Source organism: Sphaerodactylus townsendi, linkage group LG09 (genome assembly GCF_021028975.2).
Source record: "Sphaerodactylus townsendi isolate TG3544 linkage group LG09, MPM_Stown_v2.3, whole genome shotgun sequence".
Lineage (NCBI taxonomy): Eukaryota > Metazoa > Chordata > Lepidosauria > Squamata > Sphaerodactylidae > Sphaerodactylus > Sphaerodactylus townsendi.
In genome coordinates, this window is record NC_059433.1 from 57254228 (window position 1) to 57277177 (window position 22950).

General features: G+C 40.3%; 1 protein-coding gene across 1 annotated transcript in view; it reads left to right on the forward strand.

Moving 5' to 3' along the window:
• The first annotated feature begins 894 nt into the window (after positions 1-894).
• The window catches only part of RAB2A (RAB2A, member RAS oncogene family), a 46167-nt gene continuing 24111 nt past the window's right edge, over positions 895-22950 (forward strand). The window contains exons 1-4 of the mRNA XM_048507348.1: positions 895-1289; positions 8432-8503; positions 9827-9894; positions 21789-21871. Coding sequence (XP_048363305.1) covers positions 1244-1289; positions 8432-8503; positions 9827-9894; positions 21789-21871 — 269 coding nt within the window. The 5' untranslated portion in view covers positions 895-1243. The remainder of the gene's footprint in view (positions 1290-8431; positions 8504-9826; positions 9895-21788; positions 21872-22950) is intronic.

The window sequence follows — 22950 nt, forward strand, 5'->3', positions numbered from 1 at the left end:
CCAAGATATTTTAGTGCTCATCTTTTAGAGGTCACCAGTACCTTGAATTGGGGAAGCAAATGGCAACCAGTGCATTCTTTTCTCTTTTTTTTAAGATTGGGGACTAGGGTTGCAAGCTCTGTTTTGGGAAATTCCAGTCTTCAGTCTTAGATGCAGGCAGAGTGGGTGGGTGGGTGAGTGGAACTCAGAGGGGCACAATGTCTTAGATTCCATGCTTCAAAGCAGCCATTTTCTCCAGGGGAACGTAGCACTATAGTTTAGAGATTAACTGTAATTCTGGAAGACCTCAAAGCTCCACGTGGAGGATGGAGACCTAAATGTCCATCAGGTACCTGGTCATATCGTTTCGCACTAACTGAAGATTCCAAATTATCTTCAGAAGCAGCCTCACATAGAGCTTAATGGAATAAGCCAACCTGGATGTCATTGGTCTTTGGGTAATAATAGCCAGGTGCACCAACCTAAGTTCACCAAAGGTAGTATGTGCCTCAGAGAACTCTCATTACATAGTTTGTGAACCACTGCTTGAAAAGGGTAAACCAGCGTGTTATAATGTCGGATTTTGCGAGTGCCAGAGTTAAATCGGCTATCAATTACCAGGCTGCAAAGACGAGTGATCCTGATGCAAGATCTTGAACGTCATGTGGATCAATACTGGTCTTCGTTACACTTCACATCAGATGAACCATGGAGCCCTCACCTCGAGCACCCTTTGACAAGAACCGCACAGAATACGCTCTTTGCCTTCCTTTGTGTGAGGTGACAGCTCCAGACCACGAGGGCCTTAGCCAAAGGTTGAGCCACCCAGGCTCTAGCAGCCGCCCCTTGCAACATTATCAGGGATCCTCCCCTCGCCCTCATGCCAAGGGAAGGCACCGGCAGCTTCAACACTTCCGGGTCGACGGCGAAGGAGGCTGCGTGACGTCGCTGAAACGATCGAAAGCCTCGCGCCTGTTATTGTTCCTGCTCCCGTGAGCCGCCTCAGGAAGCTTTTTCACACCTTGAAGGACACGGAAGGAGTGACAAAGCGGCGCGAGGCAGCGCGTAAAGGGCTGGCGTGGGAGGCTGCCGTTGAGAACGTTCGGTAGTTTAAAAAAAAGGGGGGGGTCAGGGTCGCTGAGCGTTTCGAATCCTCTGCGGCGCGAGCCCTGACACCGAGGGGGCGGGGCAAACAGCGCTTCGTCACTGAGGAACGAGCAGCCGGAGAGGAAGAGGAGCCAGAGGCGTCGCGGGTTGGAAGGACATGGCCTACGCGTATCTCTTCAAGTATATCATCATTGGCGACACAGGTGAGGGGCCCGCCGTGGAGGCCTTCGCTGCGGAAATGGGAGCCCGGCCTGAGGAGCCAAGCCGCTTGCGCAACGCCCAAGTTGGGCTGCCCCATTTCCGCAGTGTTGGCTGCGCCGACGTGGTAGGGACTCGGCTCGGGAGGGGGAGGGGCTCGGAAGAGGGCTCCGCCCGCCCGCGGCCTGGTTCGGGGCCTTGTGAGGCTTGCGCTGGAGCGCTTCTGCCTTGGGGGGACCTTGCTTCCTTCGAGCTTGTCCGGGGCTACGGGGAGGAGGAGAGGGGCCGAGGGCGTCTGGGGCAGGCTAGGCCGCAGGCGGGGTTGGCGTTGACCTCGTTTGCGTGCCTCTGACGAGTCCAGTGGGTCACATTTCGGTGAAGTGGGAGTGGTGGCAACACCCAAGGCCTCTTGCCAGGAGCCGCCAAATGCTCGGCCTTGTTCTCCAGGAGACTGGATCCGCCCGGCTAGGCCAAGTCTCCCCCGCCGCCCCGAAGAGAGGCCAGAAACACCCTGAGAAGGACGCCCAGTTCGTTGATGAGTCCTTGCTGTTGACTCAATTCTTGCACGGTTCCTTCGAGCAGCTGTGACAAATGTCATCTCCACTACGAATGACTTCCTCCCCTGCCTGTTCTTCCTCTCGATCGAATTAGGCCTAGCCATGCCAAACTGAGATTCTTACCTACCATATCACATTAGTTAGAAATTGTCCCTTTTTGGATTGAATAAACTTATTGTTTTCAGTTTGGCGTTGCTGTTAGTTACTTTTGAAAACTGTAGGGTGTGTAGAACACCCCAGGGTTTAGTGATGGAGTATGTGGCCATGTCATGTATTTCAGATCACCAATAGGCTGGATTCCCACTATGTGGACCAAAGAGGTCCACGTACCAAGAAGCTGACATTCTCTGAAACTTCTTATTCATGGGGTGGAAAATATGTGTTCTCTGCCATGTAAAACATTCCAGAATTCTTGGAGAATACATGATATCTATGGCAGTGTGGAAATTTCTTATATATTTATAAATATTTTTAATCATGAAATTTCAGTCCACTAAAGACTGCTTTGTATGTTGAGCCTTGCTTCCAAGTAAACATGCATGGAAGTCGGAGGAATCTAAATTCTATCTCTAGCTTCTGGCAGATGTTTTTTTTATTTTGATATGGTTTATTTTAAAAGAAAGTATGTCATCAAACCAACCTTGGATTAATTAATTCAAGAGTAAAGTGTTGGCTTGGAAGCAGTTGCCATTAAATCAGACTTTGTAGGTATCCATTTGCCTGGTTGTGTGAAAATATCTGTACCACTAGCCAACAAATCTTGTGTAAATGAGAAGTGCTTATCTCCTCCGCCATGATGTGCAACAGATCAGAGCCTGTGGGATCTAGTAGTTAAGACTGTGGGCTAGTGTATGGGAAACCTTGGTTCAAATTCCCATTTGTATTGTGGAAGCTTAGGGCCAATCACACACTCAACACAACTTCTCTCAAATGTTATTGTGAGGATAAAATGGAGGAGGGAGAATGATGTAAAACACTTTGGGTTTTCATTAGTCGGAAAGATGGGGTACAAATGAATTAAAGAAATAATAAATGACAACATAGTATCTGTGGGTAGGCAAACTGTGGAAAATGATAATAGGCTAGTTTGTTTGCACTTATGTGTTTCAGAAAGACTTATTTCCAAGTAGATATAATATATGTAAGGTTGGGTTATAGAACTCTAGTCTCTTCATTGTTCAGTAGTTTATTCTACCATTACAACATACATAATGATATCCCAAAAATTCTAAAGATGAATTCAGATTTCATTCTGTGGTCAGTGTAGGGTAGACAATAAGCTTCATCTCAAAAGTTATATGTTCCAGAGTGCTAACTGCCACATCTGTCCTTGTAAATATAATTATTTATGATGAACTGGAAAAGTTAGTACAACGTTTTATGTAAGTCAGAGACATTCTACTTTGTTGCCAGTTAACGTACTTATTTAATACAATTTAATACAAAACAAAGTTAAAAAGGTGTAATTTTGTTTAGAATTGCACTGATTATGTAGTAACTGGATTTACGGCAACCCTCTTGAGTTTTCAAGGCAAGAGATGTTCAGAGGTGGCTTGCTGTTGCTTGTTTCTGTGTCACAGTCCAGGTATTCTGTGGAAGTCTCCCATCCAAATACTAGCCAGGACTGACCATGTAGCAACTACATAAAGGTAGTCCTTATGCAAGCACTGGGTTATTACTGATGCTTGGGGTAGCATCACATCACAATGTTTTCTAGGCAGACTATGTTTTTGGGATGGTTTGCTTTCTCCAGTTGTCTACACATTACCCCCAGCAAGGTAGGTATTTACTTTACCAATCTCAGAAGGATGGAAGACTGCCTAGAGCTGACTGCTTGAAACTGTACCATTTGCTACTAGCTAGTGGTAATAAAATCACCAGTCCCTTCCCAAACTTAAATAAAGTTTCATTTAAATGAGCTTCTGCTTCAATCTCTTGTTTTTGTGTAAGTAATACAACTAAAAATACATAATTCACAAGAGTTTACACTGAAGTCTCTTGTTTTGTATAAATAATGCAAATCAAATGATAGAATATACCTTGTCCCCTAAAGGGCACACAACTACGTCTGTAAGTTTTCCCAACTATATAAGGTATTTCCACACAATATATAATAAACGGCACCCAAAATTCTATTGTCTTCCGCTTCAGAAAATGCTAACATATTAAATACCTTATATACAGTGGTGGGATCCAAAAATTTTAATAATAGGTTCCAGTGGTGGTGGGATTCAAACAATGGTGCCGCCGCACACACGCCACCTCCAGTCCCTATTGGGCAGGGAGATTGCTTCTTGGCACTCAGAAAAAATTAGTAACCACTTCTAGAGATGTGGTAAGAACTGGTTGGATCCCACCTCTGCTTATATACCTTTTATAGTTGGAAAAACCTGCAGAGAATGTTCCATTTTCAGATAATAAAAGCTGTAGATGTATTTCTGGATGTGTTTTCTTCAATAATATTGTTTTGAATTTATTATCACTGAGGAAAGCCGAATAGTAATTATTTAGCATGTGTACAGAGCCGTGGTGGCGAACCTTTGGCACTCCAGATGTTATGGACTGCAATTCCCATCAGCCCCTGCTAGCAAGTGCCTTGCTTGTTTATCTTTACAAATAAGAACTGAAGATTTCCATGGATCTGAAACAAGCTGTATTGCTTCCATATTAACGTTTCTTAAAAGTCATGGTGCAAAATGCTCGAACCCAAATGTGTTTTTTTCATTCTGAGAACATTACATATGATATTTGGTCATTGACTGTAAATAAAGTCTTCTTCATTACATATGAGGTTGTTTTTTTTTTTAAAAAAAACAACCCTTCCAAACCTTTCTCTATTAAAGAATTGAAGTTCTTTGGCAGAGGTGCAGGGAAGGAACTTCATATTGACAACCTACCCCCTCCTCCTCTAGATATTTGATTTATTCCTGTGCTTCCTGCTTGTAAATAGCTACAGTTGTAACATCATTTCAGTTTGGTAAACTGTGATCTACTTAAACCACAGTTTATTTGGAATTTTGAACTGCAAACCAAACTAGCAGCTCTTCTGTAAAAAACTTTTTAGATCTCAGCCTGGCTGGCCAATACATCCTGCTCCCTGTTGTAGTTCATAGGTCATAAACAGGCTTCCTTCTTTTTTTCTTCAGGTTCCTGGGCAACTAGTGGACAAATGGATTGATACTTCAATTTGAGGGATTGGAGCACCTTCCTTATGAGGAGAGGCTGCAGTGTTTGGGACTCTTTAGTTTGGAGAGGAGACATCTGAGGGGAGCTATGTTTGAAGTCTATAAAATTATGCATGGGGTAGAAAATGTTGACAGAGAGAAATTTTTCTCTCTTTCTCACAATACTAAAACCAGGGGGCATACGTTGAAAAGGCTGGGGGAAGAATTAGGACTAATAAAAGGAAACATTTCTTCACACAATGCATGATTGGTGTTTGGAATATGCTGCCACGGGAGGTGGTGATGGCCACTAACCTGGATACCTTAAAAAGGGACTAGGACAGATTTATTGAGAAGTCGATCTGTGGCTACCAATCTTGATCCTCCTTGATCTGAGATTGCAAATGCCTTAGTAGACGAGGTGATCAGGAGCAGCAGCAGCAGGCCATTGCTTTCAGATCCTGCATGTGAGCTCCCAAAGGCGTCTGATGGGGCACTGCGAGTAGCAGAGTGCTGGACTAGATGGATTCTGGTCTGTTTCAGCAGGCTCTTTCTTATGTTCTTATGATACTAATCAAACTTCTCTACTATTCAGCACTAGTATTGCTTATATGACTATTATACCAGATATGAAAGCCCCTTTACTGTGGGTTTTAGGATGCGATTCTAACATAGTTATATCTATTGGACTGAGTTTTGGGACTGCTTCATGTTGTATCTGACTTTTAGGTTTGATTAACAGTTGCTGTTGAATTATAGTACCTATTGGTTATTTTCAAACTTTTCAACCCCCAATCCCCCCAAATACATTCTTGTATGCTGTGAAAAAGTCAGGGTCGTCATGCTGCTTAATTAACTGTGTGTGTTTGACTACAATCAGTTATTGTCAAATAAGGCACTATTTCAGTGGCAGCTAATATTTCAAATTTTATCATGGTATTAATTTTATTTCGAAACAGAAGTGAGGGCTGCTTGCTACCTAGCTGTTCTACAACTGGGTAAAGATGTAACTGCCCAAAGAAAGATGAAAAAACACAGGGGAAACGTCCCCCACCCCCCCATTTTAAGACTTCAAATTTTCTATCAAAAACATTTGGAAGTTTGTTTTAGCACTGGAAAAAACTATTGGAATGATTTAAATGTGTTAAGATGGCATAATTCAGCAGTTTGCAGCTTTCTCACTGTACCATTAGGTGTATTTGTCACTTTTTAATTCCATAAATATGCAGTAAATACAATTTCATATGCTACGGTATAAATAATGCATTTTATGTTTAAATGGCTGGACAAGTTCTGATTTTATAGGAAAGCTAAGTATTGCATCTTTCAGCTTCCCCCTAGATTTCCCCCCATAAATCTTGTTTTCCCCTTCCACTATGGCTTCATTATTTTGGGAAATATTTAGACATTGGTAGGCCTAGCAAAGTGGCAGTGATCCTCCTATTGTCCATCTGCTATAACTGCAGTCATATACAAACAGGAACCAGAGATTATCCCTTGCACATAATCTGGATGTCTTGCCACAGAGCTCTTGAGAATGATAAAACTGAAAATAACAGAAGTATTGGTTGAACTAAAACTGACAAGATACTGATGCAACATTATGGAAAATTGGGGAAAGCCAAAAATATAAAATTGCATGGGAAAGCTATTAAAGCTGATTGCAAATTCTGTTCTTCTGAAACATACAACTAGAATAAAAAACTTGTTGAATTAAATAATATGATAGAATTTTTAAAAAGAAGTTATTTTTCTATAATTAACATTGTTCTTATAATTAATTTAAGTCAAAGCCTGCTGAATGTTTAGTTATCTGAATCTAAAGTTGTAAATAATGCTTTTAAAATGTAATTTTAATTGGATGGTCATTTCACCTGATTGCTTTTGACTACTCAGATGCACAACCCTGAGCACAGCTAGTCTGTAGATCAGAAGTCCCCACCTTTTTGATCTTGTGGGACTTCTGGAATTCTAAAGAAGGGTGGTGAGTTCAATCACAAAATGGCTGCCACACGAAGTGGAGCCAACAACAAAATGTCAGGGAGCAAGCTCATGCCTCACTGTAGTTATAGCTTTGGTAATTCAGGCAGAAGTTCAACTAAACAGGATGCCTTTTGAAATAAACATATTGTTTAAAATATTTTTTACACGTAACTGGTCTTTCATTGTGCACTAAGGATTGTTGTACAGTGGTGGCAGATGCTGCTGAAGCAACTTTATAAAAATTTGCATAATCAGATGTGTCTGCTCAAAAGCCTCACTTAGCTTACCTGCTTTCTAAAGACACTTGGTGAGTGCCATGAAAGCGGTTAGTGAGTTCCAAATTGAGGACCCCTGCTCTAAATTAAGATATTTCCTGGCAACCCCATAATACTTCAACAAAGCTGATGCTGCAAAATATCTGCGTGGTTAAAAAATAGCAGCCGTGTAAGTTGGGGTGAGGCAGGGGTGCAACAGGAGAGAGAAAGAGAAGCTTAGTTGAGACCATCTAATGAGCTCAGTACAGGGAAAGAAACTTCATATTGGGGAATAGCTATTATACATACACAAACTAGACAGAGTTGTCCAGAACTTAGCTTCACAATTATGGGAATTAAATGTACAGAAGAATTCGAATGGCGGTGCAAATATGCATTCTTGCTAAATTAAGCAAACAGTTTTCTATATTCCAAAATTCTTGAACAACAGGAAAAAAGGCATTTTAGACATGACTTTTAGTATATTACAGAAATGCTCTGCTCAAGAACACTCATTTGGTGAAACTATGGCGAAGGGCACTTGTACACGTGTGAATGAGCCACTTTTAATTGTTACCTGATCTAAATGTGAAAACGTGCTTAAAATCTAAGACTGCAATCCCAGTTTTTGGGGGGGGTGGAGCCTTGGGAGAGGCACAGGGTTGTATTGACATGGATGCCCACTCCGTCAGCATAATGGGCAGATACACCAACAGAGGGGCTGTTATACCGGTGGCGGGGTGCTGTGCCACACAACACCCAAACTGCCTGTTTATATTTAAACAATTTGGACAGTACACTGGCCAAAAAAGGAGCTAGCGGAATGCTGTGGTTGAAGGATCCAGCTTTGAAACAGAATTTTTTTTGTATAGAGGCATATTTAATGTATAAGTGTGATAAATCTGAAGTGACCATGGCATCAACAACTTTCTATTATCAAGCAAAAAGACAGGAACTGTAAGTCTAGGGTTTTAGTTAGATGCGTAGAGAATTTTAGAAGGTTCCATGAGGTGATTTGTTTTCATTTGATTCCTTTTTGATTCCCGAAATATATCAATCACTCCCAGAATGAAGGACATATTTTTTTCAACCTTAGTTCAGTGGCTATGCTTGTAAATGACAAAAATATTGTCTGAAATAATTTTCTATTTTTCTATGTATATTATTGAAATATAAATTTGTTTTTCAGGTGTTGGAAAGTCATGTTTATTGCTGCAGTTTACAGACAAGAGATTTCAACCAGTGCATGACCTTACTATAGGTAAGTTCTTGTTATTAAGGAAAAGAGGTGATGGGCAATTGCACATGCCAAGGTTTGGTGATGGATTGTACAGTTGTCCCTTCCACATTGTTACTTTCCATATCCCTATTTTGGCTTATTGAGGGTGGACACCAGACTCCCTCCCCCCCAAACAGGCCTCTTGCTTCCATCCAGAGATAGCTGCCTTGCCAACAGCTGCACCAACGCTGTACAGTGAAAAAAGGCCATTGGTGCTGCCTTCCCAGCCCGATCCTCTTTCATCCATACTGCGCCACTGCACAAAGGGATGCCGTAAAAGTTTTATGTGGTTTTCCCGATTGCTGAGGGCACTGTGACCCTAGCCACAGCTATGTGGAAGGAACAACTGTATATCCTATCAGCTAAGATGTGACATATGTCACTGGTGCTCAGAATTACTTACAACATAATTTGTTTGGTAGTGAGTAAAATAACAAGTTCACTTGGGATGAACCACTAAACTAGTAGAGATCTTTGGTTGTAAGTGTAGGTAGAATGTGTGGTGATTAATACAGATAATATCAACCAAAAGATACTAGCTTGTGTTTGTAATTAACAAGTTTCTAAAACAAATTTCTGTTGATAACTAATATCAGTTATTGTTAGATCTGACCTGTAAAGTGCTTCTGGTTCTAAATTATTGTTGTGCAAAGGAATTTAATTACTCTGAGATAATGAGGTCATATCTACAACGAAATTTATCAGTGTTGCGTCCTCTTAGACAGTAAATTACTTGTGACTTCTGTGAAGGTTTTCTTAAAGTATTGACTTTTTCTTTATATTTTTATTAATTTTTTTCACCAAAATTGCCTTTTAGAGCAACTCACAAGAGTTTAAAAATGCAGATGATGTACAATACAAATGTTCCAAGGGGAGAAGATTCTAGATCCAGTCATGACTGCGGGTGCTTTCTGCTTTCTATATTTACTTGGATGGTGTAATGCATTCGGAAGGGCCCTGGGAAGGGACATTCAGCTGGAGCTACTCTTAATATTGTTGATAATATTTAGTGTGAATGTATAAGTCTATTGTAGAAATACTCTGCATTTTTTGTGCTTTGATTTAAACACAGTTTGTTTTGCATAGTGGCACAGGAAACAATTATGTTCAATATGGCTACAATAATTGTTTTATGTACAGCAGGATTAATTGTCTGTTAGTTTTATGTACAGCAGGATTAATCAGACCAAAAGCATGTGCAAACATGTTTCTTCTAGCTATGTCAAAAGTTCAAGTGAGATCTTCCTTTAGTTAAGATAAGTTTTCATTGCTGTTCTGAGTCTAACATTTGATTCTATTCTTCAGGTGTAGAATTTGGTGCTCGGATGATAACAATTGAAGGGAAACAGATAAAACTTCAGATATGGGATACGGTACGTATAGTACAATATTCAATACTGAGTTGATGTGTAGAAAAACCTTTGGAATGGGTCAAGCAGCAGGAAAAGGGAATTTTCTTTAAATACTGTAGCAATGGCAGCTGTGTTGATAAAAGATAGGCATTGACAAAAAAGGGAAAAATGTGGGAGAGGCTTGATCTAGACAGATGATTGCTAGTCTCGTGTGGTTTCTGATCCTGTAATTATTGTTCATTGATTGAAATCTTGTTGACCCTTTTTATCCTGAATCTATATGCGCGGACAAAATGTTTGCTCATTCTCTTGAATTATTCTCAGTGTCACTATAAGCTTGCCTTGAAATTAATTGCTGGACGTGAATGAATGGAACATGTACTTTTCTTGAGGGGAAAGAACACCAGGGTGTGTGGGTGTATTTGCACTGGGGAAATAGCTTGTGTAGAAAGTGTGAAACTCCCTACCCTACACACAGCCCTGAACCAAATTGAGAGAGGGTCCTATTGGTGCCGTAATGCTTTGGGCAATCCATTCGCAGATGTCCTGTCACTTGATCCTCCATTCTGATCTCCTCTGAGGGCAGCATTAGGGGAACCCACCCTATTATTGTTTGTTAATTTTCTCCTGAGATGAAAGAGTCATCTTGATTTTTCTTCCTTGTAGACACACTTCAGTCTCTTACCTCACTAAGGCCCTTTCCGCATGGGCGGATTATGGCGCCCTGGGGACTGCAAAAACGCCGTCCCCAGGGAGCCATTCGCACAGGGGGCGCATCTGCTTCGCAGCCACGCCGCCCTCGCCCCGCCCGAGCGGCACGAAGCTGTCATTTCCCAACCTCGTTTGGGAAGCAAGGTTTATGGGAAACGGCGGCTTGGAGCCGCTGCCGTGCGAACGGCAGCGGCTCCAAGGCGCCCTTCCGCCCTCTACCTACTGTGTCCGTGGCCGTTCCGGCACGTCGCCGAGGCCTGGGGACACGCCCCCCTGCCCTGCGATGCCGGAGCACTCGCCCAGGGCAAGGGGGCGTGTCCCCAGGCCTCAGTGACACGCCGGACGGCCACGGACATGGTAGGTCGGCTGGGCGACGGCGCTCCGCAGCGCCGTCTTCCCGGCTGTTTCTGGGACTGTTTGTGTGAACGATCCCAGGGGGGTTGGGTCAGCGTGGAATATGCCGACTCAACCCCCATCGTCGCCGCGCCGAAACGGCCTAAGTAAGTTTATAAATCAGAGGCTTAAATGAGTCAATGAATGATTATTCAGAAGTGGGGCAAGTAAAGCAGCTCACTGGTTTGGGAAGGAGAGAAAGCTGTTGACTCTGTTGTCAGCTGTTTTGAAATGCTTCCCATCTCCTGTTCAATGCCCTGAGAAATCCTGCTAAAGCTAGTCTTCACTCTGTTCAGGTTGGTTAGGTTTGAAGGTGGCAGAGGATTACTTCCTCATCTATCCTGTAGCAGTCTCTACTGTAGGCTTTAGGGGTTGAAGGCAGGAATATGAGTTTCTTCAAAGACCTGCTTTACGGTGTGAAGTAGATTCCTCAGTGTTTTTCCTTCATTGAGGTTGATGCTGAGGAACTAGACAGATATCACTCTGTCATCCGAAAGCTGACGATATAGGGAGCCCTCCTGTACAAACAGTGAATCTTGGCTATGTGAACATTTCTTTGCAGAACATCTCTTTTACCTGGGCAAGATTTCATCGCAGTTAATATGCATGTGTATTTTTCATTTTCCATAACATGCATGGTTTTGGGTGTTAAGGATATGGAAGGAAGAAAGTCATTTTCTTTCATGGTTGGAGATTTTCTCCGATATGAAGATCTTCCTTGATTTTTGCCTATCTGTGAGTAGCTTTCTTTATCTGTATAGTTGCAGGAGTGTATGATTAGACATAATCATAGATGATGCCAAAGTTACAATGACTGGGTATGCCATAAATCAAGTTAGACCTAACTGTAAACTAGCCATTAAGTGTAGAGGGTTGAAATTAGCTATGCTGCCCTAGCAAGGAATGACTTGCTGTACTTGGCATTCTTCCTCAGGATCAGCTGAATTTCTTGTCTTTTTTTGTAGCCTTCTAGACTTTGTGGTTCAAGTAATATGAAGTGGTTCAGATTTAAGCTCTCCAATTGATTTCTGGATCTCAGAGATGAACTAGCTCCAGCAGTCCTAGAAAATACAGTGTTGTGCAAATACATTTTGCTGGCCAAATACTCCTCCTGCCAAGGTACTAAAATTGACAGTAGGAATTTTAGTTACTATCAGTGTCAGTTTTGGGCCCCCAGTGTTTTTGACATAAGCATATCTTTGAAATTCTGGCAGAGGTTAGTGGGTCCAACCACAGAATAGCTGCCATAGAAGGTGGAGCTAGCCACAAAATGTCAGGGAGTGAGGTTATGCCTAACTCTAATGGCAACTCTTCCAACATTTCAGGCAGAAACTTTGCTTGACAGTCCTCTTTTAAATGAACATGGTTACAAATATTTTTGTGCTTACACGCAGCTTATATTCAGTCATATGGTGCTGTGATGGCAGCTGTTACCAAATCAGTGTTCTTAAAAATCATCAAAGCCAATCAGAAGCCCTGTTGGTCAAAAAGCCCCACCAGGTCCTGTCCACTTTTAAAAAATACTTGATAACCTCCTGGAAAGTTGTCAGTGTGCTCCATGACGTCCCTAGGCACCATAATGGGGCTGCTGCACTAAAGCTTAAAGGTTAAACCAGCAGATCTGCTCCTACAACTTGCCATTGTGCAAGTAGTCCGGAACTGAAAAATCCTGATGCAGGTATCTGTTGGCTAAGGGCTCTAGACTATGGCTTCCCTGAGTTTCTGATGGTCTTAATGGAGGACAACTTTGGACATTATCAAATGTGGGGACTTGGAGAAGAAGAAATATAATGTCCTAAGTAAAGAAACTCTTGCATTTGTGAGTTTCTGCTGTAATTCAAACTTATAAAGAGCCCTTCGGGGATGGGGCGGTATATAAGTTCAAAAAATAAATAAAAATAAATAAAATAAATTACCTTTCCAACTATGTTAAGAAAGATGGATGACTCCCTATTTTGTGTTCTATACTAGAAGGACTAATTGGTCCCTTCTTCTCAGCCCTGCACCTTCAAGACTGTCTTGGATAATGTTATTAGCTGCATCTGTCCTCCAGTGTCCCCCTGTTATCAGCTGTGTCTGTCCTCCTGGGAATTATCTTTGCTGTCTGTGAAAGTGTTACTTTATTTTGTTTATTCACCATCTCTCATGTTATACTGAGGTGTAGTGTTCATAAAAGATGTATTACATAGTAACCTATAACTGAATTGTGTTGTTTCAGATTGCAAGATGGGAATGCACTCGATTGAGAGCTTCATTTATTTCTTGCACATGGCTTGTTGTTAGGGAGGGTTTTAGTCTAGTTTGTCCTTTTGCACCTTTTTGTGGAGCTTTTGTGCTCATAGAAGAACATTTAGTCATATGGATTCCCACTTTCAGTTTGAAGTGTACAGTAAAAAATCAAGTATTGTACAGTTAGTGAGATAGAGGCCTTGTATTGTCTTTCTCCCAGCATGTCTTTTGAGATGGATCAAGTGGGGAAAGGCAACTGAGGGCTGATATGATTGGTGCTGAGGAAAAACTGTAGATCATAGAAAAGTTCAGCATACGCAAACCATAATGTTCTCTCCTTGAAATGCCCCTCACTGCTTTGCATGTTTGAAACTAACAGACAATTGAAATACATGACTTCTTTAAGAATGCTTTGTTCTGACCCTGGAAGAAACTAAGGCTGGCTAATTTCACAATTACATAGATGCTTCCTTTCTAGATTTATGTTTGATGTATTTCATCTAAACTGGAGTGGAGGAAATTGGTGAAATTTAGCTGAACTTGCAGGGCTGGCAGAGACTCAAATCTTCAGTGGTGAGAGGAAGAAAGTGCTGTGAATGAGACATGTACACAGGTTATACTTTTTATTATTTACTTTTAATACATACAAACCAAACGGAATGGATAAAAAGAAAAGAAAAAACTGAAAACTATATCCAAGCAATGATTACAATTACATTTCGAGACAAAGATATAGGTACAGATATTAAACAATGATATAATGAGCAATAATCTAGAAATGATTATAACAGTTATGAACAATAAATAGTAATAAAATAATGTGCAGTAAATAGCAATTATAATAATTAGATACTCTATAAAGTATGTAAGAAACCTAATATTGATATTAAATGATATTGTAAAGTAAATTATAAAGAAATAGAATAGACAAAAAGAAACTTGCAGTAGCAATTGTATTATTAATTTCTAAAAATACTTCTCAAATATTTAATTCAGTTCATCTGTTATGATCATCAATCCATGATACATTTAAAGTTTTTCCCTTTTAACACAGTTAGATACAATATACCAATAATATTATTAATAATTCATATATTTCTTTCTCTGCTTCTCATTTTTTTGAAATTATATAAATAACATGCTTTCCATTTATCTCAGTTTTTTCATTGGTCTTTTGTTCATGTAGTTCATTAATTTTGCTATCACTTCATATTATTTTCCCAGTCTTCCCAGGATGGACTCTTTTCTGCTTTCCATTTAGCTGTGAATATTACACTAGCCTCTGTTAATCATACATCTAAAGAATTCTTCCAAAACGTTTGGATTTTTCTGGCAAAATGCCCAACAGCATACTCCTAGTTTTCATTGTAAATTAAATTTTTAAAATTTTCTGAATTTTGTCATATCCTTTCCAATTTTGGGTTTGGGGTTTTTTTTACATATCCATCACATATGATCAAAGGTACTGTCCACTTGTTTACATTTCCAACATCTTTCTTATCCAACTTCTCAATTTTCTTTAGGGTAATATATCACTGATAAAATATCTTAAAGCAATTTTCTCCTAATGTGTCACTAGCTGTTAATTTTGTATCCCTCACCCATCAGGTTTCCCATTGTTGAAAAGGTATTTTGTCCTCAAAATCTTGCAACCATCTTACCATACATGTTTTAACTTGTTCTGCTTCTGTGTCAAATTGGAGTAATAACATACATTTATTCTACTAAAATGATTTTGTTGCATTATTACTTTTTCAAGTTCAGTTGCCTCTCTTATGGCACCTTTTCCTGCATGAATGTCCTTTTTAAATATTGAAATTAGTTGAAAATATATTAGCCATTGTTATTTTTTGCCTTCACCTTTTGCCAAAACTTAATTTATCCTTGAAAGTTTATATCTCCATATATTATGAAGTAATTATTTCCCCTCACATTCTTATCATAGTATGCCTCTATAGGGGACTAATGGGAACTTTGGAGGTCTCATTCTTCTCTGGGTGGATTCCCAGTTTCTAAATAGCCCATCTCTTGATTATATGGCCTCTATTTTGCATTGTATTTTTAATTGATTTTTTAGCCCTAGATAATTATGTAGACCTTCCAAGTCTGTCATTTCTATTTTTTCTCTCTTTGTTCTGGGTTTTTACTCTATTCCACAATCCCATTCCGGCTGGCTGCCTGATAATATAGATTAATATTCGATACAGCTAGTCCTTCTCTCTTTCTCATCTTGTTGAACTTTAAATCTAATTCGGCGGGGGGGGGGGGGTTGCCATTCCATATGATCAAAGGTATTTGTCATTCTTTCAGAGTTTTTTTTCTATAAAATTGGGGGGGTAATACATTCATTTTGGCTTAGGTAGTTTCTGTAGATCCTCTTATATCTTCTCCTACATTGTTTTGTAATTATCTTTGAATATTGTATCATTTTGCCCAGGCAAGTTTATTTCCAAGGAAGTATTCACAGATTTATATTTGAGCTACATGTGAAATTCTCATCTAGACATAATTTCTATTTGTTTTGTAGGTATGAATTAATCAATTATTCCTGAAGCCGATCACATTTGAAAACTAGGTCTTTCTTTTCATTTGCCTAAATCACTGGATATTTCAGGGGAGGGAGGGAGGAGTGGCATGCAAGGGAAGGAGGGAGCGGGCCCGGCATCTGGACACGGCCCACCCACCGTAGCGGAGGGAGGGGAAGGGGTGGCATACAAGGGAGGGAAGGAGGGGGCCCGGCATCCGGACATGGCCCACCCACCCTAGCGGAAGGAGGGGGAAGGAGGGGTGGCATGCAAGGGGAGGGGAGTGAGGGATGGCATGGGAGGGAGGGGGTTAGCTTATACTGTATTAGATATATTAAGGCCTGGCATCTGAACATGGCCCATCCACCCAAGCGGAGGGAGGGGGAGGGGTGGCATGCAAGGGAGGAGACTAGCTTATACAGTATTAGATATATTAAGGCATAATTATGTGACTGTACAGATGGCTTGTTTTTATGGCTGCCGTAGACTACAAAAATAGGAAGGCTTACCAAGCACCTAGCAAGCCACATTACATGCATTTAACAGTTGAGAGTGGGGAGATGATATGTTATGTAGACCTGATGTGTATAATGTTTGTTAAAGTTGTCCTGTGATAAACTGGACCTGCACCATCTATTTTCCACTGGCTGCAGTGTTAACACCTCCTAAAAGAGACCATCCTATCTCCTTAGGAGATCAGCCTGCCAACAAGGTGAAATGTGTTGAGCACTTCTGCTTGCTCCATAATCAATCCTAGAAATCAAGTCCAGGAGAAGGGTTTCTCAGGCTATGTTATGAAACCTGTTTCTTTACACTGAAGTTCCTTACAGATAGTAGAGTCAAAGATCTTGGTTCTGGTGAATATCTAAATGGAAATGTCAGCTTGCGTGAGACAGTGATAAAAAGGAAAATTCTGAACACACACTACCTGTGGCTAAGTGCCAGGTCATTGGGAAGACATTTAGGGAGGAATTCTAAGCAGATCTCCAAATAATTCCTGCCTTATCCAGTGGGCCTTAGTCACAGAAAAGAGTTATTAGGAATGCAGCATTAATCTCCAATATGTATGGTTACCTGGCATGTGTTACTGAGGCGGATTCCTTATGGGCCAAAAACAGCGGTGTGAAAACCATTTTACACTGTTTTAAACCATTTTACACCGTTTTCACACCGCTGTTTTTGGCCCATGTGGAATCTTCCAGAGACTGGGATGGATGAATTGGGCAGGATTAAACCAAGATGACAAAAAGTCAGTTTTTTTGATACTGGGTTTTTTAAACCACACTGACATCCACCCAAGTTTTAGTTATAAAATACTTCTCATTTTTAAAATAACTAGCTTAAGTTTGAAGTAAGTAGCAACATATGATCTCTTAAGATCATAAGATCATATCAAGTTGGCTTGACATTCTGATTATAGCTTTTTATAATTTTACCAAACAACAACAGTGTTTACTTCCCATATTGTAATGAGAATAATCTGACCAGTAACTACTGGCAGCAACACCATATCCAAGCTGGCTAGAAAAAATAACACTTAAACTTACACAGTGTGGCTTGGATCCTGTACAACTATTGGAACTGGATCATTGCAGAGCAACAGCCTTGGTCTATCAACGGCTCAATGACATTGAAATGCAAACAGATTTCCCCTTGTTACCGGTGTTATATAAACCATTAAAATCTTGGACAGGTATCTCGGCTGCCCCTTACCTGTCCAATATAACATCTACGAAATGCCGCTGGGCCTTTTCCAGGGCCCGTTTTGATGCTTTTCCATCAGCCATGATCTAATGGGCAGATTTCAAAAAATCCCACAACATAGGAGACTATGTGTTTGCAACTCGGGAAGTGGACTCTGTATTACATATTTTATTGCATTGTGAACTCCATAAAGGGGAAAGGGAGGCTTTAATTCATCCATTGTTTATCCAGTACAGAAATTTAACTAGAGTTAATTCCGATTCAGTTCTTGTGAGAATTTTGCTGGAAGACCGAGTTTCTCTTATATCTCAGCAGGTAGCTAAATTTTGTATGCTGACATATAGTAAGAGAAGAGCCATGTTGGGACCAAGAGCCGGACCACATGAGGGTGACCGTGGTAATGCTACAAGCTGATGATATTCTTTGTGTGGATTCTGTATCGTGGATTTCTGTACAAATTCGATTTTTCTCTTGTTTATTGTTCTTCCTTTTTCTTGTTCTTCTCTTTTCTTTTTTGCTGGCCTAATGGCCGTAATAAAACTGGAACATTTCTGACCAGTAACTACCAGTGGTTTTTTTGTGTTATGGGGCAGATCAGGTTTGAAAATGAAAGTACAGATTAAAATGAAATCAGACACTTGAAAACAGATGCACCTTCTAGTGGTGATTCTAAGAAACACTTATAAACAACCTGTACCTGGTGCTCTTTGTGATGCAGGATCCTATTTGAGGTTATGACCAGGTTAACTGAAAATAAGCAGTGTATTATCTGTATTTCTTAAATAATTATTGTCAGATATTTTAAGCATTTAGAATGTCCAGTGAGGTAGCTTTAATAAATATATTTTATGGTTATAGCAACGAGTTAGTATCAACCTTTCCATTACTTGAATACTTTCAAAATATTTTTATTTTATTCAGTTATTTAAATGTTTATTTTTCCTTGGTGGATCTAAATTACCTTGATTTAAAACCAATTTACTCGAGTTTATACTGTTCCAGATGTTCCCACCTAGATGTTTTGGTACAGTAGCAACCACAATTGAATGGATAGGGAGGTGAGTTACCATCATATATTGTGAATCCATTCCCCTTGTCCTGTCCAACAGGCTCAAAAAATTTTATGTCCGTGTTTAGTACCATATGACCAAGATTGATCAAGGATTCTTGTGGTGTATTGCCCTTTCTACTGCCCAGCAGTTTCCTTTTCTGAAGCTAATGCATACATTGATGTAAACTTTCTGTAAATTTTGTAGTCATAGGAAAAACAAGTTTTTCCTGTTTTTTTCCTCTTAAAAATGTTGGGAAAATTAAAAAATATATAATGTTTACTGCCATATCAATCCCAAACTACTTTTACTGCTTAAACATAACTTATGTGGCATATAAATGTGCAATGCTTCACTTATTTATGGAATTTTAAAATTGCAAATGCCTTAGTTCTTTTAAAGCAAAATTGTAAATATATCCAATATCTAAGAGAAAATGACAGATTGATGCATCCTAAGTGACTTTTGCAGATGTACATGATTTTTGCTGTCTGGTTAGAGAGAGCTCATTTCTCAGTAAAATTTTCAAAGTTTCCCTCTGAGGAATTGGTGCAGTTTCAAATATTTCCCCCCATCCAGCAAGGTAGAGCAGTCAGTGGGTGTATGTTCGACAGTGTTTTGAGGAAAGGTGAAGAGGACCAACTGCAAATCCTGTTGAAAGGAAAACAGAAGGAATATAAAAGTTGAAAAGTAATGATGGCTCTGCATGCTTCCATCATGAAAATTAGGTATTCTTCTCGGTGTCAGTGGCGTATTTGCTTAGGGACATGGGGTACCCTATGTCCCTGGGCGCCCCCCCCCCCCAAGTGGAAGGCACAAAACTTTCAGGTTTGTGTGTGTGTTTTTTGTATTTTTTAGTGTTTTTTTAGTTTTTGGCCTGCAGGGGTCGCAGTTTTTAGGCTAGCAGCACCAAAATTTCAGGGATCTTTCAGGAGATTCTCCTTATGATACCACCCAAGTTAGGTCAGGTTTGGGTTAGGGGGTCCAAAGTTATGGACTCCCAAAAGGGATGCCCCATCCCCCATGGGAGCTAATTGGAGATGGGGCTACCTTTGAGGGTCCATAACTTTCAACCCCCTAAACGAAACTTCACCAAACCTGGGTGGTATCATCAGGAGAGTCTCCTAAAGATACCCTGAAATTTTGGTGCTGCTAGCTTAACAATTGCACCCCTGACATAAAGCACCCTCCAAATTTCCCCAGATTCTCCTTTTAAATCCACCCCCTACAGCATGGATTTAAAGGGAGAATGTGAGGTGGGGAGAATCCATCCCAAAACAGCATCACTCTCAATGTTGTATTAACTGGGGACCTCAGATTCTCCCTTTAAGGTGATTTAAAAGAAGAATCTGGGCTCTCTAGTTTAAACACCATTGAAAGTGATGCTGTTTGGGGGTGGATTACACTGGAGGTGTTTTGTGAGAGATGATGCTCACATTTGTTTGGTAAATGTTTTGCTGGGGGTGATTTGTGAGAGATTTACATGCTTAATACCCACTTGCACTGGCTTGGAGCTGTTTCTCAGGCTAACAACTTACCTCATAGGGTTGGTATGAGGACAAAATTAGGAAATAGAGTTGGTGGGGAGACAGCCATGTACGTTTTGCTGAAGGTGGGAGGTGTTTTGTGAGCTGGTGCAAAAAAATCATTGTTTGGTTGTGGTGCGGGAGGGTGGCCACCCATACGGGGGGGTGGGCAAACTCAGGTTTTGTTTATGGGCTCCAGTTTGCCTAGATACGCCTCTGCTAGGTGTAGACATGCATCTTGGACTTAAGAGCTGTATGTACACAGAACATCTATTTTGTCTTCAAAAGCATTTCACACATTTAAAAAGTAAAAATACCTCATGGGCAAAATAAAAAGGCTTCAGAAAAAAATGAAGAAAAACACTTATTCCGCTGATTTTTCCCCCCAGTTAACCTCAGGTCTTTCTTTTTTAGGTTTCCTTTCATGTGGGAGAATGTATTTTTTTTTTTGTGACTCGTGATGTTACTAAATATCTAGGCCTTATATCCAGTAATGCATTCTCAAAAGGCACCCAGAATTTTCCCACCTTCTTTCAGCTCACTGTGATTGGCATAGATCATTACTGGGATGCTGAGACCTGTGTGGAATAATAGCATGTACCTTATGGGGTGTAGTGACGAAAGGGATGTGGGTGCTTGTCTGTCACAGCTGTGCTGCCACAGCAGGGAAGAAATGCAATTTTACTCCCTTTTCTTCATCTCACTGCAGCTCCCTTACATAACTGTTATGCGATGTGGGTCTTGTGACAACAGATATTATCTTCACGGGAGTTAGAAGGGGCTGCAGGAATGGTGGGGAACAGTGAAAAATTGTATGGCTTCCTTGCATTGTAATCATTGTACACAAGTCCATATTGTAGTAAAGTCTAGCTGTTGAACATTTGGAATCCATTCCAAATCATAATGCTTAGATGAAACTTCTAAAATATATTAAACTTATAAGCCTTCCAAAAGTTTTATTAGATTAGGAAAAGTGCCTAATAAGAAAAAGTGTTGAATAGTAGGGCAAGTACTTGAAAGCAGAAGTCATTTTAAAGTTGGGATACTAGTAATGGAGACAGTGCCTCTTTCTTATGGTCTCTGGTGTTCATTTGTAGCAATGAAGGAGCCATTTACATCCTTTTGACAAGCATTCTGACAGATGTGTAGGGGATTTATTAAGTGTAAAACAAACTGATATAAAATCAAATTAAAAACTATTTTCTGTTTTTCATAATAAAATGGCTATGGAACGTATTTCATCTAAAGACTGTTGAAAGCTGGCTGCAGTTTTTGATATAAGGGATAAAATCTGCATCCTTGGCCTTCCTGCAACCTTTACACCAGCAGATGGTGGGCGTAAAGATGTCATTCATCATTTATTTACAATGGGCTTTATTTATTCTAGTGTCAACAGCTGCCCCAGGGAGGGAGTTATTGAATTCAAATGTGAAGCACTGGGTTATTTGCTTCCTTTCAAATTTGTCTTCAGAGCTTAGTTGCTAGGAGTCCATTCTGTGCTCTAATAATGATTCATGTATTGTGAAGCCATTCAGTAAATTGGGTTGTCAGGGATTGCCAAAAAAGGTTTAGAGGTCTTGTTCTTGATATTTTTCCCTAATGTGCTATGCTGTAGACTTCTAAAATGTGGCTTCTCTTTTCCAGAAATAGTGAGGTTTTGTCCTTCTTTTCTCAACCCCTATACAATAAACTTTCTCAGTATAAGTAGCAAGACTGTTACTTTATTTGCATGAAAACACAGAGACCAAATGAGCTATGAAAATTTTGTTTTCCTGCAGGCTGGGCAAGAGTCTTTCCGTTCCATCACAAGGTCATACTACAGAGGGGCAGCAGGAGCTTTATTAGTGTATGATATTACAAGGTGAGAATGTTGCACATGGTGCTCAAAATATTATACACTCAAGTAGTCTTTTTTTCTGTAGGATTATTTTTATATTGATCGCTGTCAGCAATTAAAGGAGGGAACTTCAGCTGCTTTGGGTAAGGGAAGAGAACCTTAAAATGGTTGTCACTGGGCTGGAATGTGAAAGATTTGTTTTGCAGAGTTTGATACTGAAAGTTTGCATTACAGATCTGAAACAGTTGAAGATTGTTGAGTTGTGTCAGTTATCAGGTACCTGGTAGGCGTTAAAGTAACAACTGAATGTGTGCAGTAACTTTTGTACAATTCTAAGATAAATGTGGTTGTTTTGGGTAGACATTTTGGATCCTTGACTTGGATAGCCCAAAGATAGCCCGATCTTGTCATATCTCAGAAGCTAAGGTCAACGCTGGCTAGTATTTGGATGGGAGACCTACTAGGAATACCAGGGTCATGAAATACAGGAAGACAGTGGCAGACCACTTCTGAATGTATCTTGCCTTGAAAACTCTGTATGGTTGCCATAAATCAGCTGCAACTTAATGGCAAAAAAAAGTATTTGGGACCCAGTGTCATGTAGTTAAGAACGACAGACTTTAATCTGGAGAACTACTCCTCATGAAGCCTGTTGGGTGACCTTGGGCCAGTCACCAAATTCTCTCAGCCTATGCAGAGGCCGGCAATGGCAAACCACCTCTGAATGTCTCTTGCCTTGAAAGCCCTACAGGGTTTCCATGCATCAGCTGTATCTTGATGGCACGCATGTTACCCCTGTCCCCAAATGATTGTTCTGTGTATCAGTATTATAGTGTGCCAAGGGGGGTATATGTTTCAAGATCAGACTTGCCCAGTTGATCATATGTTGGGATTATTGGGTGCCAGAAGTAGAGAGGAATGCTTCAACATTTATGCTCATCTGAACTCATTTGAATCTGTAGCTTTAAATATGCTGATTGTTATTTTATATGTTGTATAATATGAAGATTTCAATTACAAACATTCTAAAAATGTTGTCATAGTTTTACCTTGGAATGCTGAACTTTTATGAAACGTATATAATACTTGTATTTTTGTTTCTG